Below are 19,946 nucleotides of genomic sequence, written 5' to 3'. Positions count from 1 at the left end.
ACGTCAGGCCGAGATCAAGTGATGCGCTGAGCCGGAGTGCGGCAAGAATTTCCAGAATGGTACATCCAGAATGGTATATGTTGCGAGGGATTTCGTGCATACTGCATGGGCTAAGGTGCAGAGTCGAGATGCTATCTTCACATGCTGCAACGGAGCACGCACATTGGAGAACCATTCGTGTTGATTATATGTTGGGCCAGCCACTGGCTCAACCACTGCTCCGTGTAGATTATGGGGATGTCACCTCTCATGACTCTGCTACCGGATAATAGTCAATGGAAGGTATCGCGATGATATTCTCAACACACGCCTAACTCGACTTTTCCACAGCCACCCTGCCCCGCTAGCTGCTACTAGTAATCTTGGAAGATGAATGCGGAGGAGGTGCAGGTGTGGAGCAGCCAAGACGTCGAAATGGCCTGTAGCTTCGGCCATTTGCGGCGGTTGTGGCTGCACATGACGCCGCCAGGCACCGCGCAAACTTCACCCACCACGACAACCAGGGACAAACAGGTGGGAGACGCCTGACAGCTGTCGCCATGTTCTCGGAACCCTCACAGTCGCTGTACTGGCCGCCCGATGTCGCCCGCTACGACATGGAGGCCCTGCTGTTCTCGTCGTCGGGCTGGCTGCGCACGGCGTGCATCGTCTCGGCCCTCTTCTGGTAGGAAATAGAGACAAGAAGAAATACACGCGCACTTACTCACCGCGCATGCAGGGTCGCCTTCCGCGCCTACCAGGTCCTCACGCAGCCCGTCGAGAAGCTGGTGCAGGTCCTCGGCCTCGAAGTCCCCGTCGCGCCCCTCGTCTCGCTCGCTGGCATCAAGGCCGACGGCGTGCTGCTGCACTGGAAGCCGCCCGACCAGCGCGCCTCGGTCCTCAAATACGTGATCCGCATCAACGGCATCGACATTGGCGACATCTCCCCGCAGGAATCCTCCATCACCATCGAGAATCTGCAGCCCGACCGCCACTACACCATCCGCATCGTCACCCTCAACTCGTCCAGCTTCCAAGCCCCCAGCGTGCCCATCCGCCTGCGCACCCTCCCCGCCGACTCCGATGACTTCTACGGTCCGTCCCCACCCAAAGACGCGCCTCTCGTCAGCGACGACAATGACTACACCCCCACGCCCGTCATCCGCCCCAACAAGACCCTCGCCGATGTCGTCACCTCCGTCGCTGCCCCGCCCATGACCCGTGAACACAGCAACAGCACCTCCCGCATGCGCCGCCCCGACATCGGACGGAAGATCTCGCCCGCATCGCAGATGCAGGACCAAGGAAGGACAGCGCAAGAGGCAGAAGGCCCAGACTCGATCCGGCAGTTGACAGAGAAGCTGGACGGCCTCAGACGCGAGTTGGACGACATGGAGCGCCAGATCCAGGACGAGGATCAGGAGTTTGTCACCCAGAAGGCCATCTTGGTGGACAAGCGCGACGAGAAGAAGGCGGCATTGAAAGAAAAAGAAGACGCCAGTCGCGACCTGCGTAAGGAGGTGGCTAGTCTTGAGCGTCAGAACGCCGCGGCCCAGACTAGACGCGCTCAGCAGGAACGGGTGCTGCGTCAAAAGGAAGCCGAGCGCAAGAAGCTGAAGGACGATGTTGCCAAGTGGACCAGGGAGGCTGGCGAACTCCGCGACACTGCTGAGAAGATCAAGAAGGAGCAGACCGAGTACCAGGCAGCCTCCGAGAAGCGCGTCCAGGACCTCAAAGACAAGTACGCCGACGAGACGCAGGCGAACAAGGTCTTGGAAGACGCCATCCGCGAGAAGGGCATCCACATCAAGGCTCTGGAAGAGGAAAGGCAGAAGCTGGAGGAAGGCCAAGAAGGCGCCGAAGCGACAGACGGCCCCGACAATGCAGAGAAGGAAGAGGACAACCGCTGGAAGATGACGCTGGGTCTTTTGCAGCAGCAGTATGCTCAGGCTTGGGCGCTATACGCCGAGGCCGAGAGAGCCCATCAGGATGCCACGGGCAGATTGACCTACATGCAGCAGCGCCGCCTGAGCCAGCCGCAACTCTTCTCAGGACCGCCAGTCCCAGAAATGGGGCCCGTCAGGAGGAACAGCCAGCGTGCGCGACCACTAAGCATGCGCGAGGGACTTCTGGCTCAAGCGACTGGTGGCTTCGTGCATACTTCGTCAGCCCCGTTCAACAGCATCCCAACGACTTCATCACCCTCGTTCGCTACTGCCACGCCTTATTTCAACCCCGTCAACGGCATGGCATTGCCTCCTCCTCGGAATTACAGCACATCCTTCTCGCAGGCCGACTTCGAGAGTTTGACCGGCGGTGCGCCAATGAGTCCGACAGCCGGCGCATTGCTCCCAGCGGGACTGTTTGGGGACGATCTAGGCTTGACGGAGGATGAGGATGACGACCCAGGTCCACCCCAAGCACCGTCGCTGGATCCTTCACCTAACATGAGGAACGTCCTACCTGGTCTTGGAGCCCCTGGAACCATGAACCACACGCAAAACTCGAGCTTACCAGCTTCTCCACAGAGCGGCTCGCCCAGTGCTCTAGCAAGTCCTCGGGACAGTGCTGGTGAACTCAACTTTTACCCCAATAATGACAACAACATGGACAACGACAGGCGCTCCATTCACTCAACATCAAGTTCGTTCCAGATCAACCCCCAAACCAGTCGTTTCGGCGGACTCTTTGGACTTAACCGAGCACGGGGCAAGACGTTCTCCGATGAGGGTCCAGCGTTGGGCTCCCTGAAACCGTCACAAAGTCAGTCACTACCCCGCCAGGACCATGGCATTGACGGTCTGGGTAACACTCGCCGCCGCGGTAGCCATTCCGAAGGCGCATGGTACGACACATTCATACGCACCAAGACTCAGCCGATTGAGTCACTTAGTAGTCCAAAGCATGTGGCTACACGCAAACGACCGTTCAACATGTTCAGCAGCGCAAAGGGAGGTGAAGACCCATGGCTACGTAATATTCTAGGCATGCAGAGGCCGGAGTCTCCACGTCAGGGCTCTACGAATTCAGGAGAAGGCATGGCTTTGCCACGTCCATCAACCGAGAGCCAGACGCGCTTCGGCTGGAATGTGGATGCCTTCGGTGCTCGGGCTAGTCCTCTTGGAGTCGACTGGAGCGTCAACAACACCAACACCACTTCATGGTCACGGCTAGGGTCTCGTCGACCCTCGATGCAACACACGTCGAGCGCAAACCTGATCAACGACGACATCCACGATGATGTTCTGGACTTTCCTTCAAACACACGCTCACCCACTCAAGCGCCGATCGGTACTCGCCCGCAGTCATCTGCTTCCCACATGCCAGCACAGCCGTCAACCTCATCACTCCCACCCATCCCACCCACCCCACCAAAGCAGCTCAACCCCGCAGCAGCAAGCTTCACCATGTTCCAACTCGGCAAGAAGAACGAAGAAGAAAAAGCCAAGCGTGCCGCCGAGAAAGAAGCCCGCCGCGCCGAAAAGGCAGAGAAGAAGGAAGAAAAGGAAAAGAAGGTCAAGGCCGACAAAGCGGAAAAGGCGGCGCGCAAAGACAAGCACACTACGCCTTCTGAAGCCGGCGATGCCAGAGACACAACTTCTCCTCATGATTCCCGCATGTCGCGAGACACGCCTTCTATTATCTCTACGGCCGACGCCTCAGAAGCTTCCCCCCGCGAATCTCTCGAACGAAGCGTTTCTCACACTGCCTCCGACGCCGCGGGTTCCATCGGCAAGGAATCCTTCATGCAGAAACTCACTCGCAAGGGTAGCACCAACCAATTCCTCACTTTCGGCAAGAAGAACGCGCTCTTTTCCAAGTCCGCCAAATCCGACGTACCTAGTACACCTGACGAACATGAGGAAGAGGGCTCCACAAGTGGGTTCTTCGGCCTAGGCAAGAGTACAGAAAGTGTGGGCAATAGTCCTCAGATTGGCACGCCGAAGAGTGGGACGGCTGGCGGGGTTTGGGGGAGTATTACTAAGAAGATTGGGAGGAAGGAGAAGGATAAGACGCCGAGTTTGCATGAGAGTGTTGCTAGTGAGGCGACGGGGGATGAGGAGGATGTGGTGGGGTTGGGGGTTGTGTGAGGGGAGGGTGTAGCTTTGCGTTCAGCGCGTTGTAGGAATTAGCAAAACGTGTCGTTTTTCCATGATTCTGCTTGATTACTCATGGCCCGCGTATTGTGTTGCTGTCGAATCGTCCTTCACCTGTAGTTCGCTAGTGACTTTTCCCCAGATTCCACTTGAGCCGCATGCGGGCGCCAAGCCTTCGCGTCCATCGCTGTCGCAACTTCAACGCGCGACCTTCACTCACCTACCAACATCACGCGCACCCACGCCACCCACCATGGCGTCACCCGCCGCAGAGACAATGCAAAATGGCATTTCAACGCCACCCGCGACGGCCAACGCACCCACACTCAGCCCACCAACCCAGTCGCAACCGCAGCAGTCGCAACCCTCAACCCAACCACAACCCCAATCCAACGGTGTCTCTACAACCGCACCAATGAACCCCGCCTTCCCACCAACCTCCCTCTCCGACCCCGGTACCTCCAAACGCCCCCGCGACGCCCGCCTCATCCACCTCATCCTCGCCAACATGGGCGTGCACGCCTACACCGAGCGCGTCCCCCTCCAACTCCTCGACTTCGCCTACCGCTACACCTCCTCCATCCTCTCCGACGCCATTTCCTACGAACCGCCCTTACCCACCACCTCCGGCAGCAAGAAACGCGGCGCGAATGCCGATGGCAGCGGTGAAGACGCCGTGAGTCTGAATGCGCTTAGGACAGCCGTGGGAGCAAGGGCCGCGGGCGCGTTTAATACGTCCTTGGGCAAGGAGTTTATGAGTGAGGTTGCTCAAGAGCGGAATCGTATTGCGTTGCCGAGGGTTGAGCGCGAGTTTGGGATTAGGTTGCCGCCGGAGAGGTATTGTTTCACGGGTGTGGGGTGGGGGGTTAAGGGGGCGTGGGAGGAGAGTGTTGAGGATGAGGGTGGGGATGAGGATATGGAGGTTGATGGCGAGGGTGCTGGGTTTGCTGGGGGGCCTGTGGGCACGGTGAATGGGACGGCGGCGGCGGAGACGGAGGCCAAGGATACGGATATGGGGGGTATGGAGGAGGATGAGGAGGTTGATGATGACGAGTTTGAGGAGGCTATGGGGATTAACCAGGAGAATAGTGGTTGAGCTGGAAGCTTGACTTGAGCGGGCAGCAGCAGCAGCAGCACAAAGGGTGACTGGTACGGCGTTTGGGTGGGACTTGAGCATTTGTAACGGCGTTATGGACTGGACTGCGAGGTTATACCAGAGCTGATGCAAGGAAAATAGCTTGAGCTTCTACTTTGCGCGCAAATGGGCTGCGCTGAGTTTGATAATTGCGGAAGAGAGTATTTACACGTTATAATACAATATACATCCATCCGCTCCATGATCCGTCTCCAACACCCCTCCTCATCATCTCGACCCATAAACCCCACCCCTAGTAACCCCCCTATCATCAACCCTATTCTCCTCTTTCCTCCTCAGTCCCTCCTCATTAACCGTTTCCGCCCTCTTCCCCAGCGTCCTCCCACTCTCATCTAGATTCCACCATTCCTTGTGTTTTTCCCGCGCATCTTCGAGCTTTCTTTGGTGGTCTATTCGCGCCTGTGGGGGGTGTTAGTCTTGCGGTCGAAGGAATACAGGTCTTGCGTATCACAGTCTCCTGCTCCGTTCCCATGTTCTTGAATCCTAATAATCGAGAGTCAAGAGTTGGGAGTGGGGGGTAGATTGACGTACCTGCCTCCTCTCCTCCGCCAACGCAAACCACTCCAACCTTGCCTTATCCAACTCATCCTGATTCTGATACTGCAACATACAACTATTCATCGCCAGTCGTGGTTGGCGGCACGCGTATATCATTGTGAAGGTGCGGCCGAGCGCACATTGCGCAAAAGTTTCAATCTCCTTTGCGCATTTCGCCCGCACGTTTTTGTAGTACAGATCTTTGACTTGTTGTTCCTGGGGCGCGGATAGCGGTGTGGGGTTTGTGGGTGTGCGATTGGTGCCGATTATCATGCGGTCTTCTGTGTTGGCCATCGTTGGCTATTGCTCGTGGGCTATTGCGAGGTTGTGAGGTGGGTGGGCACTGCCCAGACGGTGGGGTTGGGTGGTGCAAGTCGAATGCGTGGCCGAATGGAGCTCGAGGTATGAGGTAGCGAGTGACGATGTAAGACGTGTGTAGTTGGTGGGTGTAGACGTGAGTGAGCGTCTTTGCGGACTCCCGGCGGTGCTGAGGTTCGAGATTGGATTGGATTGGCAAGATTGATGTTATTCGGAGTGGGGCATGTCTATGCAGTTCGGTGGTGAGGATACGGAGCGGGCGTGTCGGAGGTTGTGGGCTTGGTTTGGCCGATCTGGGTGAGCCGAGGCATGTGAGCTTGGGGAGCGGCATTTCGTGGTTTAGACTTCACATGCGCTTTTAGTTGCGCTTCTGCTTTACATCACGTAGACACGAGCACAGCCAGAGACTTGACAGTCGCAACATTACATTCGTTCATCCCACGATCCATCTACATCCTCACCTCACCCTCCCCCACAATGAAGATCGCAGACCGCACCTTCCTCATCAGCGGCGGCGTCTCAGGCCTCGGTCTCGCAACCGCCCGCGCCCTGCACTCCTCCGGCGCATACGTCTCACTCCTCGACCTCAACGCCTCCAACGGCTCCCAAATCGTCTCCGAACTCGGTTCCCGCGCAAAGTTCTTCGAAACCGATGTCACAGACACAGACGCCATCGCCTCCGCAGTCCGCAGCACAGTCGCGTGGGTGAAAGAAACAGGAAAAGATATCGGAGGCGTGGTAGCAGGAGCAGGAGTAGGAATGCCAGGCTTAATCATCGACAAGAAGAACGAGCCATTGAGCATTGAGAGTATTGATTTTGTGCTCAATATAAATTTGAGGGGGACGTTGGATTTGGTTAGGCAGGTGGTGCCGCATATGACTACGACTACGCCTTCAAGTCCAGATGGGTCGCGCGGTGTGATTATCATGATTGCGTCTTCGGCGGCGTTTGATGGACAGATGGGCCAGGTTGCGTATGCGGCGTCGAAAGGGGCGGTTGCGAGTCTGACACTGCCGCTTGCACGCGATCTGTCAAAGTATGGTATTCGTGCTGTGACGATTGCGCCGAGTATGTTCGATAGCGCGATGACGCGCATGATGAGCGACAAGGTGAAGAAGAGTTTGGAGAACAGTATGGAGTTCCCTAAACGGGCGGGGCTGCCGGAGGAGTTTGCGAGGTTGGTGGTGGAGTGCGTGGGGAATGAGATGTTGAATGGGACGGTTTTGAGGCTGGATGGCGCGATGAGGATGCCGGCGAGGCTGTAGTTGTATTTATTTGGGTATATATGGTTTAATGGGGGCTCAGCGCTTGCGCTCCCGAATCTTGAACTTGACGCCGTTCTTGTTGACTCCGCCGACGGTGTTGTTCATCTTTGCGCGCTGGAGTTCGAGTTCTTCTTCAGCGGCCATGAGTTCGCTCTCCCGCTTCTTGAGTGCGCGTAGTCTTGTTACGTGGCGCTCTTGTGCTCGCTCTCTTTCCTTGCGGAACTTTCGAGCTTCTCTCCGTGCTTGCTCTTGTGCCTCTATCTGCTTCTTCGATAATGTGTTCGGCCGCTGGATGGGTGCCTCGTCGTCGTCTTCCGATAGCTCGTCTTGTAGGTCTCCGAAAGTGGGTGATTCTTTGCGCGCAGGAATGTCCTCGCCGCGCCCAAACCAAGTGTCTGGTTCAAACTCCTCTTGTTCCTCTTCGTTGTCCACAAAGACTCTGTGCTTGCCCTGCTTCGTCCTCGCCGCATCCCTCACAGCACGCACCTCACCCTGCTCCTCCATTATCAGCCTCTGCTCTACCTCCTCCCTCTCTTTGCGCGTCTGCTGCAGCATAGTGCGAATGTATCCCGCGTCCTGTGTCTTCAACAGCTTGACCACCTCCATGCTCAGCGCCTTGTTGCCTCGGTCCGCCACCCTCTTCCCCGACTTGTCCACCTTGGACGACATCATCTTGAATGAGAACTCATCGGGATTGCGGTCTTGAGCCTTCTGCTTTAGAATCTTGAGTTTGGCCTGCTTCTGCTTGTGGTCGTGCGCGCGCAGCTTGTAGTCCTTGCGCTTTTCGAGGAGACCCCATTTTGCGCGCTCTTCGGGTTGCGCACGCTCCTTGTGGTTGCGCCGCTGAACGGCATTTCGCATGGACGACATTTTGGGCGGTGGGTAGTGTGGCGCGTTGGTTGTGTAGAGGTGTTGAATTGCTCGAGACTTTTCGGTGGGCCTCCGCTGCCAAGACTTCGGCCCACTTTACTCGTCTGCTAGTCTGAATGGACATCTGCGTGCTGTTTCTCTCAAACATCGACACCTTTGGTGATTATTGATCAAATTCACTTTTCGTCGTGGCACTAATCTATCTAGAACGACAAGACACTTATTACACGTCATCTACCAGTGCAGAAAGTATCGTGGCCCTCACATTGTCCAGGCGTCATGATCTCCATGTGTTTACCGCATTCGATCTTGAAACACATTCTAGGAAACGTTCCGCACTTGCATTGCCTATCCAGGCTTATGCAATATGGATCTGTCCTTCCAATGGCGCCGGTTGGTGGAAGTACGGAGCGGAAAGTTTACGATATGGATTGTGCTCATGGAACAGCACACCTGGGCATCGTCGGCGATGATGCCCATCCTCAAATGCCGTCGGATCGGGTACTTACTGCCAGCCGCCCCATCTGAGACGTTCTAGTGCTCGTGGATGGGTGCTTCCGCTGATAGGAGCCGTTCACCGATGGACGACTGCCAATCATCGGTGAGCAACTTGATCGTGGTTCCTCGCGGGAGTCGCGGATACGGACCATAGAGGTATGCAAGACCGGAAGTATGGATCCAGAGGTGTCCATATCTAGGCCTCGGCCTTGTACTGTTCGAAAAAACCTTGAGTCCAGCGAACGAAGATACGTGAGCGGTGAGAATGCGTTGACTCCTTTACGACATAAAGGCACGACCAGCCAACAACACATCTTCGCCGAGGCGATCTGTTCTCAAAACGGAACGGAACATTTCGAAAGAGACTCCATCGCATACCACCCACCCAAAGATCGACTCCAGAGGTGGTATTCCTTAAGATCCATAGCCCATCTTCCAACTGAAACGCCAAGTCATCACCAACCCTCCGCCCAGGAATCCTTCCAAACACCGCGGAAAATTCTCTACCGACATATGGCGCTGCACTAATGTACCCCAGGTCTTCCCCAATATACCGCAACGCCAAAACACCGTCACCTGTGTCATAGATACTATTCTCCATCACACAACCGCACATTCTCGACTCATGGCGTACGGAAAAACGTGTCAACAGGAAATCCCGCGAATCACGAAAAGGCCCAGGGCGTATTTAGTTATGCAGTGTAGATCGAAATAGTGAGGTTGTGGTGGTGGGCATGACCATTCTAACCACCGGTAAGGGTACAACAACCTCAGCCCCTAGCCAAGCACAACTTACCACGGCGGAAGACAATTCTCCACCATTCTCCACAAATACTACAGTGTCTTGGCTTGCCGGACGAGATCCACAATCCAGGGTCTCATCCACCCCGTAGCAATTTCACGACGTCCGTAGAGGGCTACATCGGTGTCTAGATCTGGTTGGCGATGCAGGTATCGAGGAGAGGTGGGTATCGAGGATGTGTATAAAGGCAATGGGGATTCCGAGTGGTAGACCAGCAGCTCACTCATCTCTTCTCCGAGTATCCAGCCCATCTGCAAACTTAGCAGCTCCTCCACTTCATTCTCCAACTTACGCACGAACTTGTTATCATCATGTTGTCTCAAGTCGCACTCCTCTCCCTCGTCGCCAGCATGGCAGCTGCGCAGACTCTCAACATCCCCACTCGCTCCGGCAGCATCGTGTCGCTCCCCCAGCCCAGCACCATCACCGGCAACGTCAACTTTGGTAACAAGGAGTTCGACCGCGGCCGGCCTTGCAACTCAGACGAGGATACTGGCAGCGACAGCGCCGTCTTCATCCTCCAGAACGGCGCGTCCATCTCCAACGTCATTATTGGCGCAAATGCGCTCGAGGGCGTGCACTGCTTGGGTATTTTCTGCTTGCAAGTCTCGTAGAAGGAGAACTAACAATCATAGGCTCCTGCACTCTAACCAATGTCTGGTTCCGCGACGTCTGCGAAGACGCCATCTCCATCCTCGGCAGCGGCAACGCCCTCATCCAAGGCGGAGGCGCCGCTCAAGCCAGCGACAAAGTTATTCAGCACAAGTACGTTTCCCCTTCCCACACAACCCCAAGCAACCCAAACACATACTAACACACCCCTTCCAGCGGCGCCGGCACGGTAACCATCAAAAACTACACCATCGTCAACGCGGGCAAACTCTACCGCTCCTGCGGCGACTGCACCGACAACAGCAAGAAGTCGCCCCGCAAGGTTATTGTCGAGAATGTCCGCGCCTTTGGCCTTACCTCTGATCTCATTGGTATCAACTCCAACTTCGGTGACACAGCCTCCATTAGCGGATCTTGCGGAACGACAAAGAAGGTGTGCCAGGAGTATAAGGGTGTTAACAAGGGGAATGGGAGTAGCAGCAAGGTTAGCTCGACGAGCGCTTGCACTGGTGCTCAGGGTAAGCTTTCAGCGCTTCCGAACTGCTAGAGGGCTGCTGTGTCGCTTTAGAGAGCAAGACGGTATGGTCTTTGACTGATGCAGTTGAGTGAGTGTGGAGAATGGAGGCAGTGGAACTGTGGTGCCAGAACATGTGTATATATCCACTCTTTTGTATATATTTACTTTCGGATTGTCTATACTTTGTCATGTAGCAATGAGCATTTGATCAACGCAACGCATGTTTACAAATCTTGGGCGTCTGTAAAAAGCTCAGCTGGCGACTGAGACATGGTGTTGCTGCGCCACAACAAGAGGTATCTTGGTGGCGTATGGAGCCTACAGATACTTTGCTCTCACCGTATGTGATAACAACCAATGGCGGTGTGCCAGTGATCCAGCAACATCGTCACGTTGGGAATCATAGGTAGCTTTTCACGGTTCAGTTCCTATTGTTCACCGTGACCGAATATTCAATCCCCGACGTACACAAGATAAGTTCTTCACGAGTAATCTTCGGGCTCAAGCGCGAAGCTCAGAAGAAAACTTATGTCGAATGTTTAGAGTACTCGAGCGATTGTCGTTCTGCGCGTTCGTCAAACGCATCATATGTGATTGCTAATAGCTTTTTTTGGAGTTGAAATCGGTGGTACAGTGTTGTAATGTAGGTACTTGAGCGCGGCATGGTTGGGTAGATGAGCTTCGGGCATGATGACGTCAGCAGCTTCCGCAAGCGAACTCCGTCTTCAAGCTACCCCGAAGCTGCCATCCTCATTCTCAAAATACCTCAACACCAGCCCTTGGCCCATGTCTCCGAAGGCCTGGCAACCTATTCACAGGCGGATTGAAAGCTCGATCGAGTAGCGTTCCCGTAAAGTATGCACGCGGCGACATCCCCTCATCGTTGGCAACCAGCTCAAAGTCTTGGTTTTTCCGACATCCGAGTCGACCAAGCCAAATTGCGGTAGCTGGCCATCCCAAAACCTGGAGAAATACGATGATCACTTCCGCGATGAGGTGCGGAGCCCCGCAAGATGATATCTAGGGCTTAGGTTCCTGAATGCTCGGGTGAACACAATCCGGAGCCGCTTGGCTGGTAAACATCCATGCTTCTGCAACCGGCTATATGAGGTCTACAGCCATGTACCAGAAGATGTTTGTCACCCCAGTCCGCCATCGCATCACATCGCAATGGGTTTCAATACGCTTTCATGCCAGCTGTTGCTAGCTGCGGCGACTGCCTCCGCCAAATGGATCGTTCCTGGAGCGCGTTGGAGAGCTACTGATGACACTCTCGTGAATGCGCACGCTGGTGGTATTACCGTGGATCAAGAGACGGGCAAGTACTTCTGGTTCGGCGAGTACAAGATCGAGGGACAGGAAGAGGGTGGTGGTGTTAGCGTGTACAGCTCCGATGATCTCGCGACATGGGAGCCTCGCGGCTTGGCCCTAGAGCCCATCGAGGGCCATCCCTACATTTCGCCCGAGGACATCATTCAACGGCCGAAGGTTGTATATAGCGAGGGCACCGGTCGATACCATGTAAGCACTCATCTACATCAACCATGGTAGCTTTGCTAACGTTAATAGATGTGGTGGCACGCCGACAACTCCACCTACGGAGAGCTTCTGCAAGGTCTTGCGGTCTCGGACAACATCACCGGCCCCTACAGCTTTGTCGATGCTACAGCGCCACTTGGGAACTGGTCACAGGACTTCGGTCTATTCGTAGACCAGAAAGACGGTAGGGCGTATTCGCTATACTCCAACGGCGACCGCAGGGAAGGACGTGACGTTTACCTCACTTCCTTCAATGAGAACATCACTGCTCTGGATGAAGTCGTTCACCGTTTCGACAAGTATGACCTCGAAGCACCAACGATCGTGCAGACCGACAAGAGCTACTTCGCGTTGATGTCGCATAAGACGGGTTACCGCCCAAACAGTAAGTATCTTCACTCATCGGATGTCTACATCATATACTGACCACTTCCAGACGTGGTTGCTTTCCGCGCCGACTCCCTTGCTGGTCCTTGGTCTCAACCGTTCATCATCGCACCGCTCAATACCCGTACCTTCAACTCGCAATCTGGATTGAACCTTCGGATCAACGGTACCAAGAAGACGACCTACCTGTACATGGGTGACCAATGGGACTCAATCAGTCTGTGGGAAAGCAGATACATCTGGCTACCGCTTGAGATTGACGAAGAGAAGAAGTCCGTTGAGCTCAAATGGTACGATGTCTACGACCTCGACGTGAAAACCGGAGAAGTCACAGCCATCAACGGCACTACCTACTACGGCAAGGACGCCACCACCACCGGCGACGCATACCACCAAGAAGCCACCTTCGGCAGCGACGGCGTCATCGTCACCGGCATCTACGGCAACGACAGCAAAGTCACCTTCTCCAACATCGAAGGCACCGGAAAGCCCCAATGGGTCTCATTCTACTATCAGAACACCGACGACATGGGCTTCGGCGACCAGCCTGGAGGTTCACCCGATCGTATCAACGGCACATGGCAGCTTCGCCGCATCTCGAGCGTTATTGTTAACAACAAGACGGAAGAGGTGGAGTCGCTTTATCAGAGGGATACGCACAAGGGTATTATCTTGAGTACGCCGCTTATGTTGAACTTGGAGGAGGGTAGTCATAACACTATCACTATTGGTGGGCTGGATAATGGGCAGGATGTTAAGGGTGCGGATATTGATCGTATTGTTGTGTACCCGCCGGAGGAGTAGTTTGCTAGTACTGCAACGCTTGGGCGATAGATGCATCAAAAGAACGAAAGACTATTAGTGAAATCGCGTGTATTTTGCCGTTGGGACTAGAATTTGCGCTGCGTCAACTATTACGCGCAAAGCTGCAAGTGGACTAGCGCCATCACACACGTTTGCTGCTTTCTCTCTCACTTCTATCCTCTGCGTCTCTCGTACTTCTACCTTCCGCCTCGCCACTGCAAACTTTCGCCCACGCAGTCGTTTGGCTACACCAGCGAGCAAGTCCGGATTTCGCCGCCTTTCAACACCACCGTGGGATTCTATCAGTCGCTCGCGATAGATACCCTTCAACCGATTGAACGAGGCTTCTGCCTGCGCAGCCAGGAGTCTACATCAGTCACCACACTCAATTTTCACGCCTCCACCACACCGCTAGACGCATACATCAGCGACAACACTCGAGCTTCGCACCTTTTTGGACCAACGTGGGCTTGAACCGCATTCCTCTAGTCGACTCGGAATGTCTCTACTATCCCTACCCACGGAGATTATCAGCAAGACCTGTCGATACCTTGGTCTGGAGCGCGATATTGGAGGCTCCGTATACTACAATAACGATGACCTGCAGTCGCTCCGTCTCACCTGCCGAAACCTTCACGCCAAGACTACTTTCGACGCCGTGGTCAGGTACGGACTATTGCTAGAGGAGCTCGAGATATTCGTCGACTACAAGGGACTCTGCCAGCTGTTGCACATAACTCAAATACCAGTTTTTCGCGACCGCATCAAGCGAGTGCTGTTCTATTATCCTAGGGTGATGAGCACGGCGGACGACTGTGAGATTCCATGGGGATTGTCTCCGACCCGTGAAATGCGCCGCGAAGAGATTTCGACATACTTAGAATCCCCCGAAGCGGCTGAACTGCTAGCAGCATGCTTCCGGAACTTGAAGCAAGCGACTTCTTTGGAGGAGATTCCAGTACGGGGTACGAACTTGCACCGTATCATACATGCCGCTTCAGCGAGGAGCGGCTTTGCAAGGAAGAAGGCAGTCTTCACAGTACAGCCTGAAAACCTAATTAACGCTGATCATCGTACTCTGATGATGAATCCTGCGGATTGCTCACCATACACCAAGGGTATCGAAATTAGTACCTCGACCTTACATTACATGTTTCTACGTCCCGAGATCAAGCAGACAATACAAGACGCCAAAAGGTCGAATGAACATGGATATCATTTGAAGGGCTATCAGCCTGATCACACAAATCTCTCCCGGCTTATCGCAAATCACAGTCAGATCGAGACCCTTCGCCTGGACGGGTGCGAGACCCATCCTCGCTTGAGATTCTGCGACGGCTGCCATGCAGTGTTTTCTAGGCACGTTGCTACTACACATTACTCCAACATCACCAGGCTGAGTCTCCACGCAATCTACATTAGCGGGGGTCGACTTCGACGTTTCATGAAGCAACACTCAGCCACGTTGAAGGAATTTGACTCCACATTCGTAACGCTAACAGACGGATCATGGCGCTCGATCGCCCAAGGCCTATACAAGCTCCCAAATCTAGACATGCTACACTGGGCTCTTCTGTTCCAAAAGCATGCAGCACCTCGCGTTCAGAGTGATTCTCAGTCCGAGACAGAACTTAAACCATTCTGTATCGATAGTTGCACTTGGGAGGGAACTTCAAACATCAAGTACTATCTACAGGCCTTTCTGGATTGCTTCTGCACGCGCAAGTACTACAAAAACACCAGGGGAATTGGAAGGGTTGTCACTGCTGCGAAGACACGACCAAGTTTCCATGAGGTCATCATGTATTGGTTCGCTGACGTGGTGATGAAGCCTGCTGGAATGGATTCAGCCTACGCGATTGAACGATACGCGGAAGAAATACTGGACTAATCATCTAGTAAGGAGGAAGCACCAGATGCCTTGACGAAAAGGACGGAGGGGTAATGACGCAGGAGCTATTGATTGTGGTACAATGTGCACAAACACGCCACTCTTCACGGACTTTTGGGCGAAATTACAAAATCTCCTACTCGACGATATATCATTGTCAGATCATCCCCTCTACATCATTGATTCATTTGAAGAGTACATCTCTGTATTAGCGCGCGGAATTATAGTGTTCAGATGTTCGTATCTACATCCAAGTGCGGTAACGACATTACGACTACGAATTTTCAAGTTTCACTCTAACCTACCGACCTCTCCAAACTTCAACAAGCAATTTCAGGAACCCTATGTCGTCCTCGTGCGATGGCCAGCCTCGTATCGCACGGTGCGACAAACGTGGAGCCAACACAAGTCATTTCTCACCATGCGGACCCGTCCAGTACTAAATCAATACATACAGAAAGGTGTCTGGTATACAGAAACCGAGAGAATCGTTTTTTTTTTCATTGCGTAACGCGAGTGGTGCCAATGAATAGTGAATGATAGCCGCACATAACAGTACCTGGAGCCTAGCGCCCAACGGGTACTCATGCCTACATAAGTCTTGGAATTGTTAAACAGAGTCATAAGGCGCTCACGTCTACGCCTCAACCTACCCTGCTTGGCTTCTCGATCGACCTCCCTGCACGCTCGGTAGCAGTCGCTCACGAGTCTTCGGACTATACCCACCAGATAGCACACGATGTCATTATCATCACTACCCGCCGAGATCATCAGCAGAATCTGCCGTCATCTTGGAATGATCCAGGATGAACGCGGTGGCTTCACTCATTACTGCAACGATGAGGACTTCCTACCGCTTCGTATAACTTGTCGAGAGTTGTACTCGAAGACCATGTACGACGCGTCGGTGAGATACGGGCTACTTTTGGAGCAGCTAGACATCGAAGTCAGCCATAACGGGCTCTGCGCCCTCCTTCACATCACCAAGATCCCCGACTTCTCCAAGCGGATCCGAACATTGATACTCAAGTCTCCCTATGAGAAGGAAGCTTCGCCAGACTACTTGACGGCTGATTGGGTGAGGGATCTCCGCGTACCAACTACATATGACACACTTACTGACGCCAATTTCCCACGCCTTAGGCTAAAGCCGCGTTTCGAGGGCAGATCTTCGACGATATAACGACGTCTTTGGAGTCTAGCGAGACGGTACACCTTCTCGCGCAATGTTTTCGGAACTTGAAAGACGCCCCTGCGCTATCGGAGATTACCGTTCACGGGCGCAACCTGTACGGTCTTGTTCCCGCCGCTCTAGCAGCAAGTGAGTTTCCACGCGAGATCGCAATCTTCGAGGTGCTAGCGCAGCCTGTCGTCATATCAGACTATCGTAGTGTTACAAATTCCCCAGAGGAATGCGCGCCATATACCAAAGGTCTGATCATCAAAGCGCCCGACTCGAAATTCGAGAGCTGCATGCCGCTCGATAGGAAGCTGGCAAAGCAGAAAGAAAGACAGGTCGACAACCAGGGCTACCACTTCAGAGGATATCAGCCAAGCTATCGAGAGTTCTCCAAATTTCTTGCAGCGTATAACGACATCACCCATCTTCAAATCCTTGGATGTGATAAGATGCCCATGTTAAGGCTCTGCGATGGATGCGACGCGGTGTTCAAGCATATTGCGACCGCGAACTTCCATCACCTGACCTATTTCTCTATGAGAAAGGCCTACGTGAGTGGAAGCCGGCTCCGCCGCTTCGTCAAGCAGCACACCAAGACCCTGAAGGAAGTCCGCTTCTCCTCTGTTTCTCTAACAGATGGCTCATGGCAATCTCTAGCCCAGGGCTTGCTTAAACTACCGCAACTCGAGACGCTCTACTATGAATATCTCTACCAAAGACACGAGGTCATTAAGTCTAAGATTCCGTCTTTCTCCGATCAAAGCTGGTATACCGAGCTCGTATATTACGGAAAGGCGAATATTAAACTCTTTCTGCAAATGTTTCTGCAGCACTTCTGGACGGTGGACTTCGACCGCAAACTATATTCTTGTGGTTATACGATACAACTGTCGCGCAAGACTCGGGCAAGATACTACTAAGTGTACATGTATGACTTCTCTAACGTTGTGGCGAGTCTCGGATATATGGAAGCTGTATACGTCGAGATGCGATATGCACAGGAGGTCTTGGACGTTAGTTCTGATTGGAGTGATAGACAGACGTATAGAAAGTACTAGAGGATATATGCTTGCTAGACCTAACTTCTTACAAGGTTAAAGCTTACCTAAGTAGCGACTATTCTAAGCGTCTTATATAGGTTTTCGCGTGTACATCTATTACATTATAACAGCAATTAGCCTCTTAAGAGCAACTAAAACTATTAAAGTTAGAGAGTAGTTATAATTACTTAATTACAGACACGTAATTGCTTAGCTCTTAAGTATATAGCTAGAGATTTTATTTTAACTTTCTTTTATAGTAGATTAAATATAATATACTTAATTATTTCTAATTATTAATTATCTCTAGCTTTAATAGTTATAAGCCTAGCTACTTAATTATAGAACTAATTTTTACTACGTATTAAAGCTTACTAGAAGATAGATTAGTTAATTTTATTTCTACTCTACTCTCTCTAAATATTTTATAATTAGAACTTCTTTTACATAATTACTTACTTACTATCTATCTCTCTATATCTCTATATTAATTTTATACTCTAACTTTATAGATATAAGTAATTATAATATAGCTATTATAGCTATAAGTATACTTCTTAAGAAGTAATTTAACTAGAATATCTAGTTTACGCTTCTTAAGTAACACTATAATAAAAAGAGTATTTAGAAAGAGATTAATTCTAATCTTCTAGATATTAAATATATAAATACTTAGAAACCTAAGTTCTCTAATCTTTTAGTTCTAGAGTTTATAGCTCTAGCTTCTCTCTCTATAAAGCTAACTAAAGATTAAAAGAATAAGTATAATAAAGCTACTTATAAGTATAATACTTTCTTATAAGATTATAATTATAAGATTAAAAATAGTACTATACTTATAGCTTACTAGAACTATAAGTTTAAGTAGTAGTTAAGAAAGAGTAAAAAGATTAATAATATTAAAACCTAGATTATATACACTATTACGCCTAATTACTTATTACTTATAACTATAAAAAATAATAAAAGAATAGTTTAGTCTTTTATAAAGACTCTTAAGACTACGCTTACTTCTACTAATTAGACTACGCAATATATAGTTTATATAAAGTATTATACTTATTTTAAGAAGACTTAAAGAGAAACTACTAAGAAGTAGTTTAATAACTAGCTAATAATCTACTAAGAGATAAAGATCTTTAAGCTCTTAGAAGTTAAAAAACCTTTTATAATTACTAACTTTCTTACTATAATTAAAAAGTTTAATTCTAAGTAAGTCTACTAATAGTAATATAATTAATTATTTACTATAGCTCTTAGAAAGAACACGTTAAGCCTTAGTAATCTTAGTAAGATATTTAGTATTATTCTCTAGAAGATATTAATTACTACTAGAAAAAGAAAAGCTAATATAATCTTTAACGCTATTATAGGTTAACTTTCTACTTTTACTAAGTTAAGTAAAAAGTAGTTAAGCTTACTACCTAAGCCTTACTTCTATAAACCTAACGTAAAGTATAAGTAGAAGCCTATTTTATATTACTAATTATAGACTATAATTACTAGATCTAAGCTACTAGATATTCTACTAATAGAACTCTTAGCTTAAAATAAGTAAAAGATCTAAAAGCGCTATTATAAAAAGAAGTAAAGTAGCCTATAGAAGAAAGTTAAGTAATCTAGCTAGAAGATAAGCGCTCTAGCTTTTAAGTATCTAGATAATATAGTCTTAATAATTATTTGCCTAAAGAAGCTAATTACTAAGTTTAGGCCTTTTATCTTTAGTATAGAATTTAAGTCTTATACGCTCTTATCTAGTATAATTCTTAATAGTAGAGCTATAGTCTACTTAGTTAATAATAAAGCTTTAATTAAGTCTAATTTCTTTATTAAAACTAATAAAGAAATAGTTAAAATAAGTAGCTAGATTCTTCTAGTAATTAGTATTAGTAATTATATACTTTATCTTATTCTTAGTACCTCTAAAGAACCTAGAAAAGCTAATCTTACGCTTACTAGTATTAAGATTATCTCTAGTTTCTATACTAATATTATCTTAGAGAAGCTTCTTAGAAATAGTAGTATATAGTATATAAGCTATAATTATATAATTAAAATAGATACGCTAAAGGCGTCTATTATTCTTATAACTCTTAAGTATAGATTTAACCTCTTATTTATTAAATACAACACTTCTATCTATTCTTCTAATTTTATTATTATAAATACTATTACTTACTTATAAGTTCTATAATTATATACTAGTAACGCTAATCTCTAGTACTAAAGATCTAGCTATCTAAGTAAGTAAGCTCTTAAAGCTTTTATAAAAGCTACCTAAAATATAGAAATTATAAGTATATAGTATAGTAAATATAATAATTACGCTACTATCTATATATCTTAAAAAATCTCTTATTATTCTTATAAGCTATTACTACGTTCTTTCTTTAGAGTATTCTAGAACTTATTTAACTTCTCTATAAGCTATACACTTAATAAATAGACTCTAA

General features: G+C 50.1%; 8 protein-coding genes across 8 annotated transcripts; 6 read left to right on the top strand and 2 right to left on the bottom strand.

Moving 5' to 3' along the window:
- Nucleotides 1-539: 539 nt before the first annotated feature.
- Nucleotides 540-4,070, top strand: J4E85_008970 (uncharacterized protein; the record flags this gene model as incomplete). The annotated part of the gene is made up of 2 exons (XM_051473194.1): nt 540-664; nt 719-4,070. The coding sequence occupies 2 exons, from the start codon at nt 540-542 to the stop codon at nt 4,068-4,070; spliced, it is 3,477 nt and encodes a 1,158-aa protein (XP_051322857.1).
- A 259-nt stretch (nt 4,071-4,329) lies between these two features.
- Nucleotides 4,330-5,172, top strand: J4E85_008969 (uncharacterized protein; the record flags this gene model as incomplete). The annotated part of the gene is made up of 1 exon (XM_051473193.1): nt 4,330-5,172. One exon carries the CDS (start codon nt 4,330-4,332, stop codon nt 5,170-5,172), a length of 843 nt encoding a protein of 280 aa, XP_051322856.1.
- Nucleotides 5,173-5,439: 267 nt separating this feature from the next.
- J4E85_008968 (uncharacterized protein) lies at nt 5,440-6,063 on the bottom strand (the record flags this gene model as incomplete). Its single annotated transcript, XM_051473192.1, has 2 exons — nt 5,440-5,631; nt 5,764-6,063. The coding sequence occupies 2 exons, from the start codon at nt 6,061-6,063 to the stop codon at nt 5,440-5,442; spliced, it is 492 nt and encodes a 163-aa protein (XP_051322855.1).
- A 501-nt stretch (nt 6,064-6,564) lies between these two features.
- On the top strand, nt 6,565-7,353 carry J4E85_008967 (uncharacterized protein; the record flags this gene model as incomplete). The annotated part of the gene is made up of 1 exon (XM_051473191.1): nt 6,565-7,353. The coding sequence occupies one exon, from the start codon at nt 6,565-6,567 to the stop codon at nt 7,351-7,353; it is 789 nt and encodes a 262-aa protein (XP_051322854.1).
- A 36-nt stretch (nt 7,354-7,389) lies between these two features.
- J4E85_008966 (uncharacterized protein) lies at nt 7,390-8,223 on the bottom strand (the record flags this gene model as incomplete). The annotated part of the gene is made up of 1 exon (XM_051473190.1): nt 7,390-8,223. The coding sequence occupies one exon, from the start codon at nt 8,221-8,223 to the stop codon at nt 7,390-7,392; it is 834 nt and encodes a 277-aa protein (XP_051322853.1).
- Nucleotides 8,224-9,873: 1,650 nt separating this feature from the next.
- On the top strand, nt 9,874-10,682 carry J4E85_008965 (uncharacterized protein; the record flags this gene model as incomplete). The annotated part of the gene is made up of 3 exons (XM_051473189.1): nt 9,874-10,111; nt 10,159-10,288; nt 10,352-10,682. 3 exons carry the CDS (start codon nt 9,874-9,876, stop codon nt 10,680-10,682), a joined length of 699 nt encoding a protein of 232 aa, XP_051322852.1.
- A 1,140-nt stretch (nt 10,683-11,822) lies between these two features.
- Nucleotides 11,823-13,382, top strand: J4E85_008964 (uncharacterized protein; the record flags this gene model as incomplete). Its single annotated transcript, XM_051473188.1, has 3 exons — nt 11,823-12,173; nt 12,222-12,576; nt 12,628-13,382. 3 exons carry the CDS (start codon nt 11,823-11,825, stop codon nt 13,380-13,382), a joined length of 1,461 nt encoding a protein of 486 aa, XP_051322851.1.
- Nucleotides 13,383-16,165: 2,783 nt separating this feature from the next.
- On the top strand, nt 16,166-17,373 carry J4E85_008963 (uncharacterized protein; the record flags this gene model as incomplete). The annotated part of the gene is made up of 2 exons (XM_051473187.1): nt 16,166-16,351; nt 16,417-17,373. 2 exons carry the CDS (start codon nt 16,166-16,168, stop codon nt 17,371-17,373), a joined length of 1,143 nt encoding a protein of 380 aa, XP_051322850.1.
- Nucleotides 17,374-19,946: the final 2,573 nt, after the last annotated feature.

Source organism: Alternaria conjuncta, assembly GCF_024043145.1.
Source record: "Alternaria conjuncta strain BMP 0040 chromosome Unknown scaffold_15, whole genome shotgun sequence".
In the NCBI taxonomy this organism is placed as follows: Eukaryota; Fungi; Ascomycota; class Dothideomycetes; order Pleosporales; family Pleosporaceae; genus Alternaria; species Alternaria conjuncta.
The sequence above is the reverse complement of the archived record's forward strand: the minus strand, read 5'-3'. Positions and strand labels throughout refer to the sequence as shown.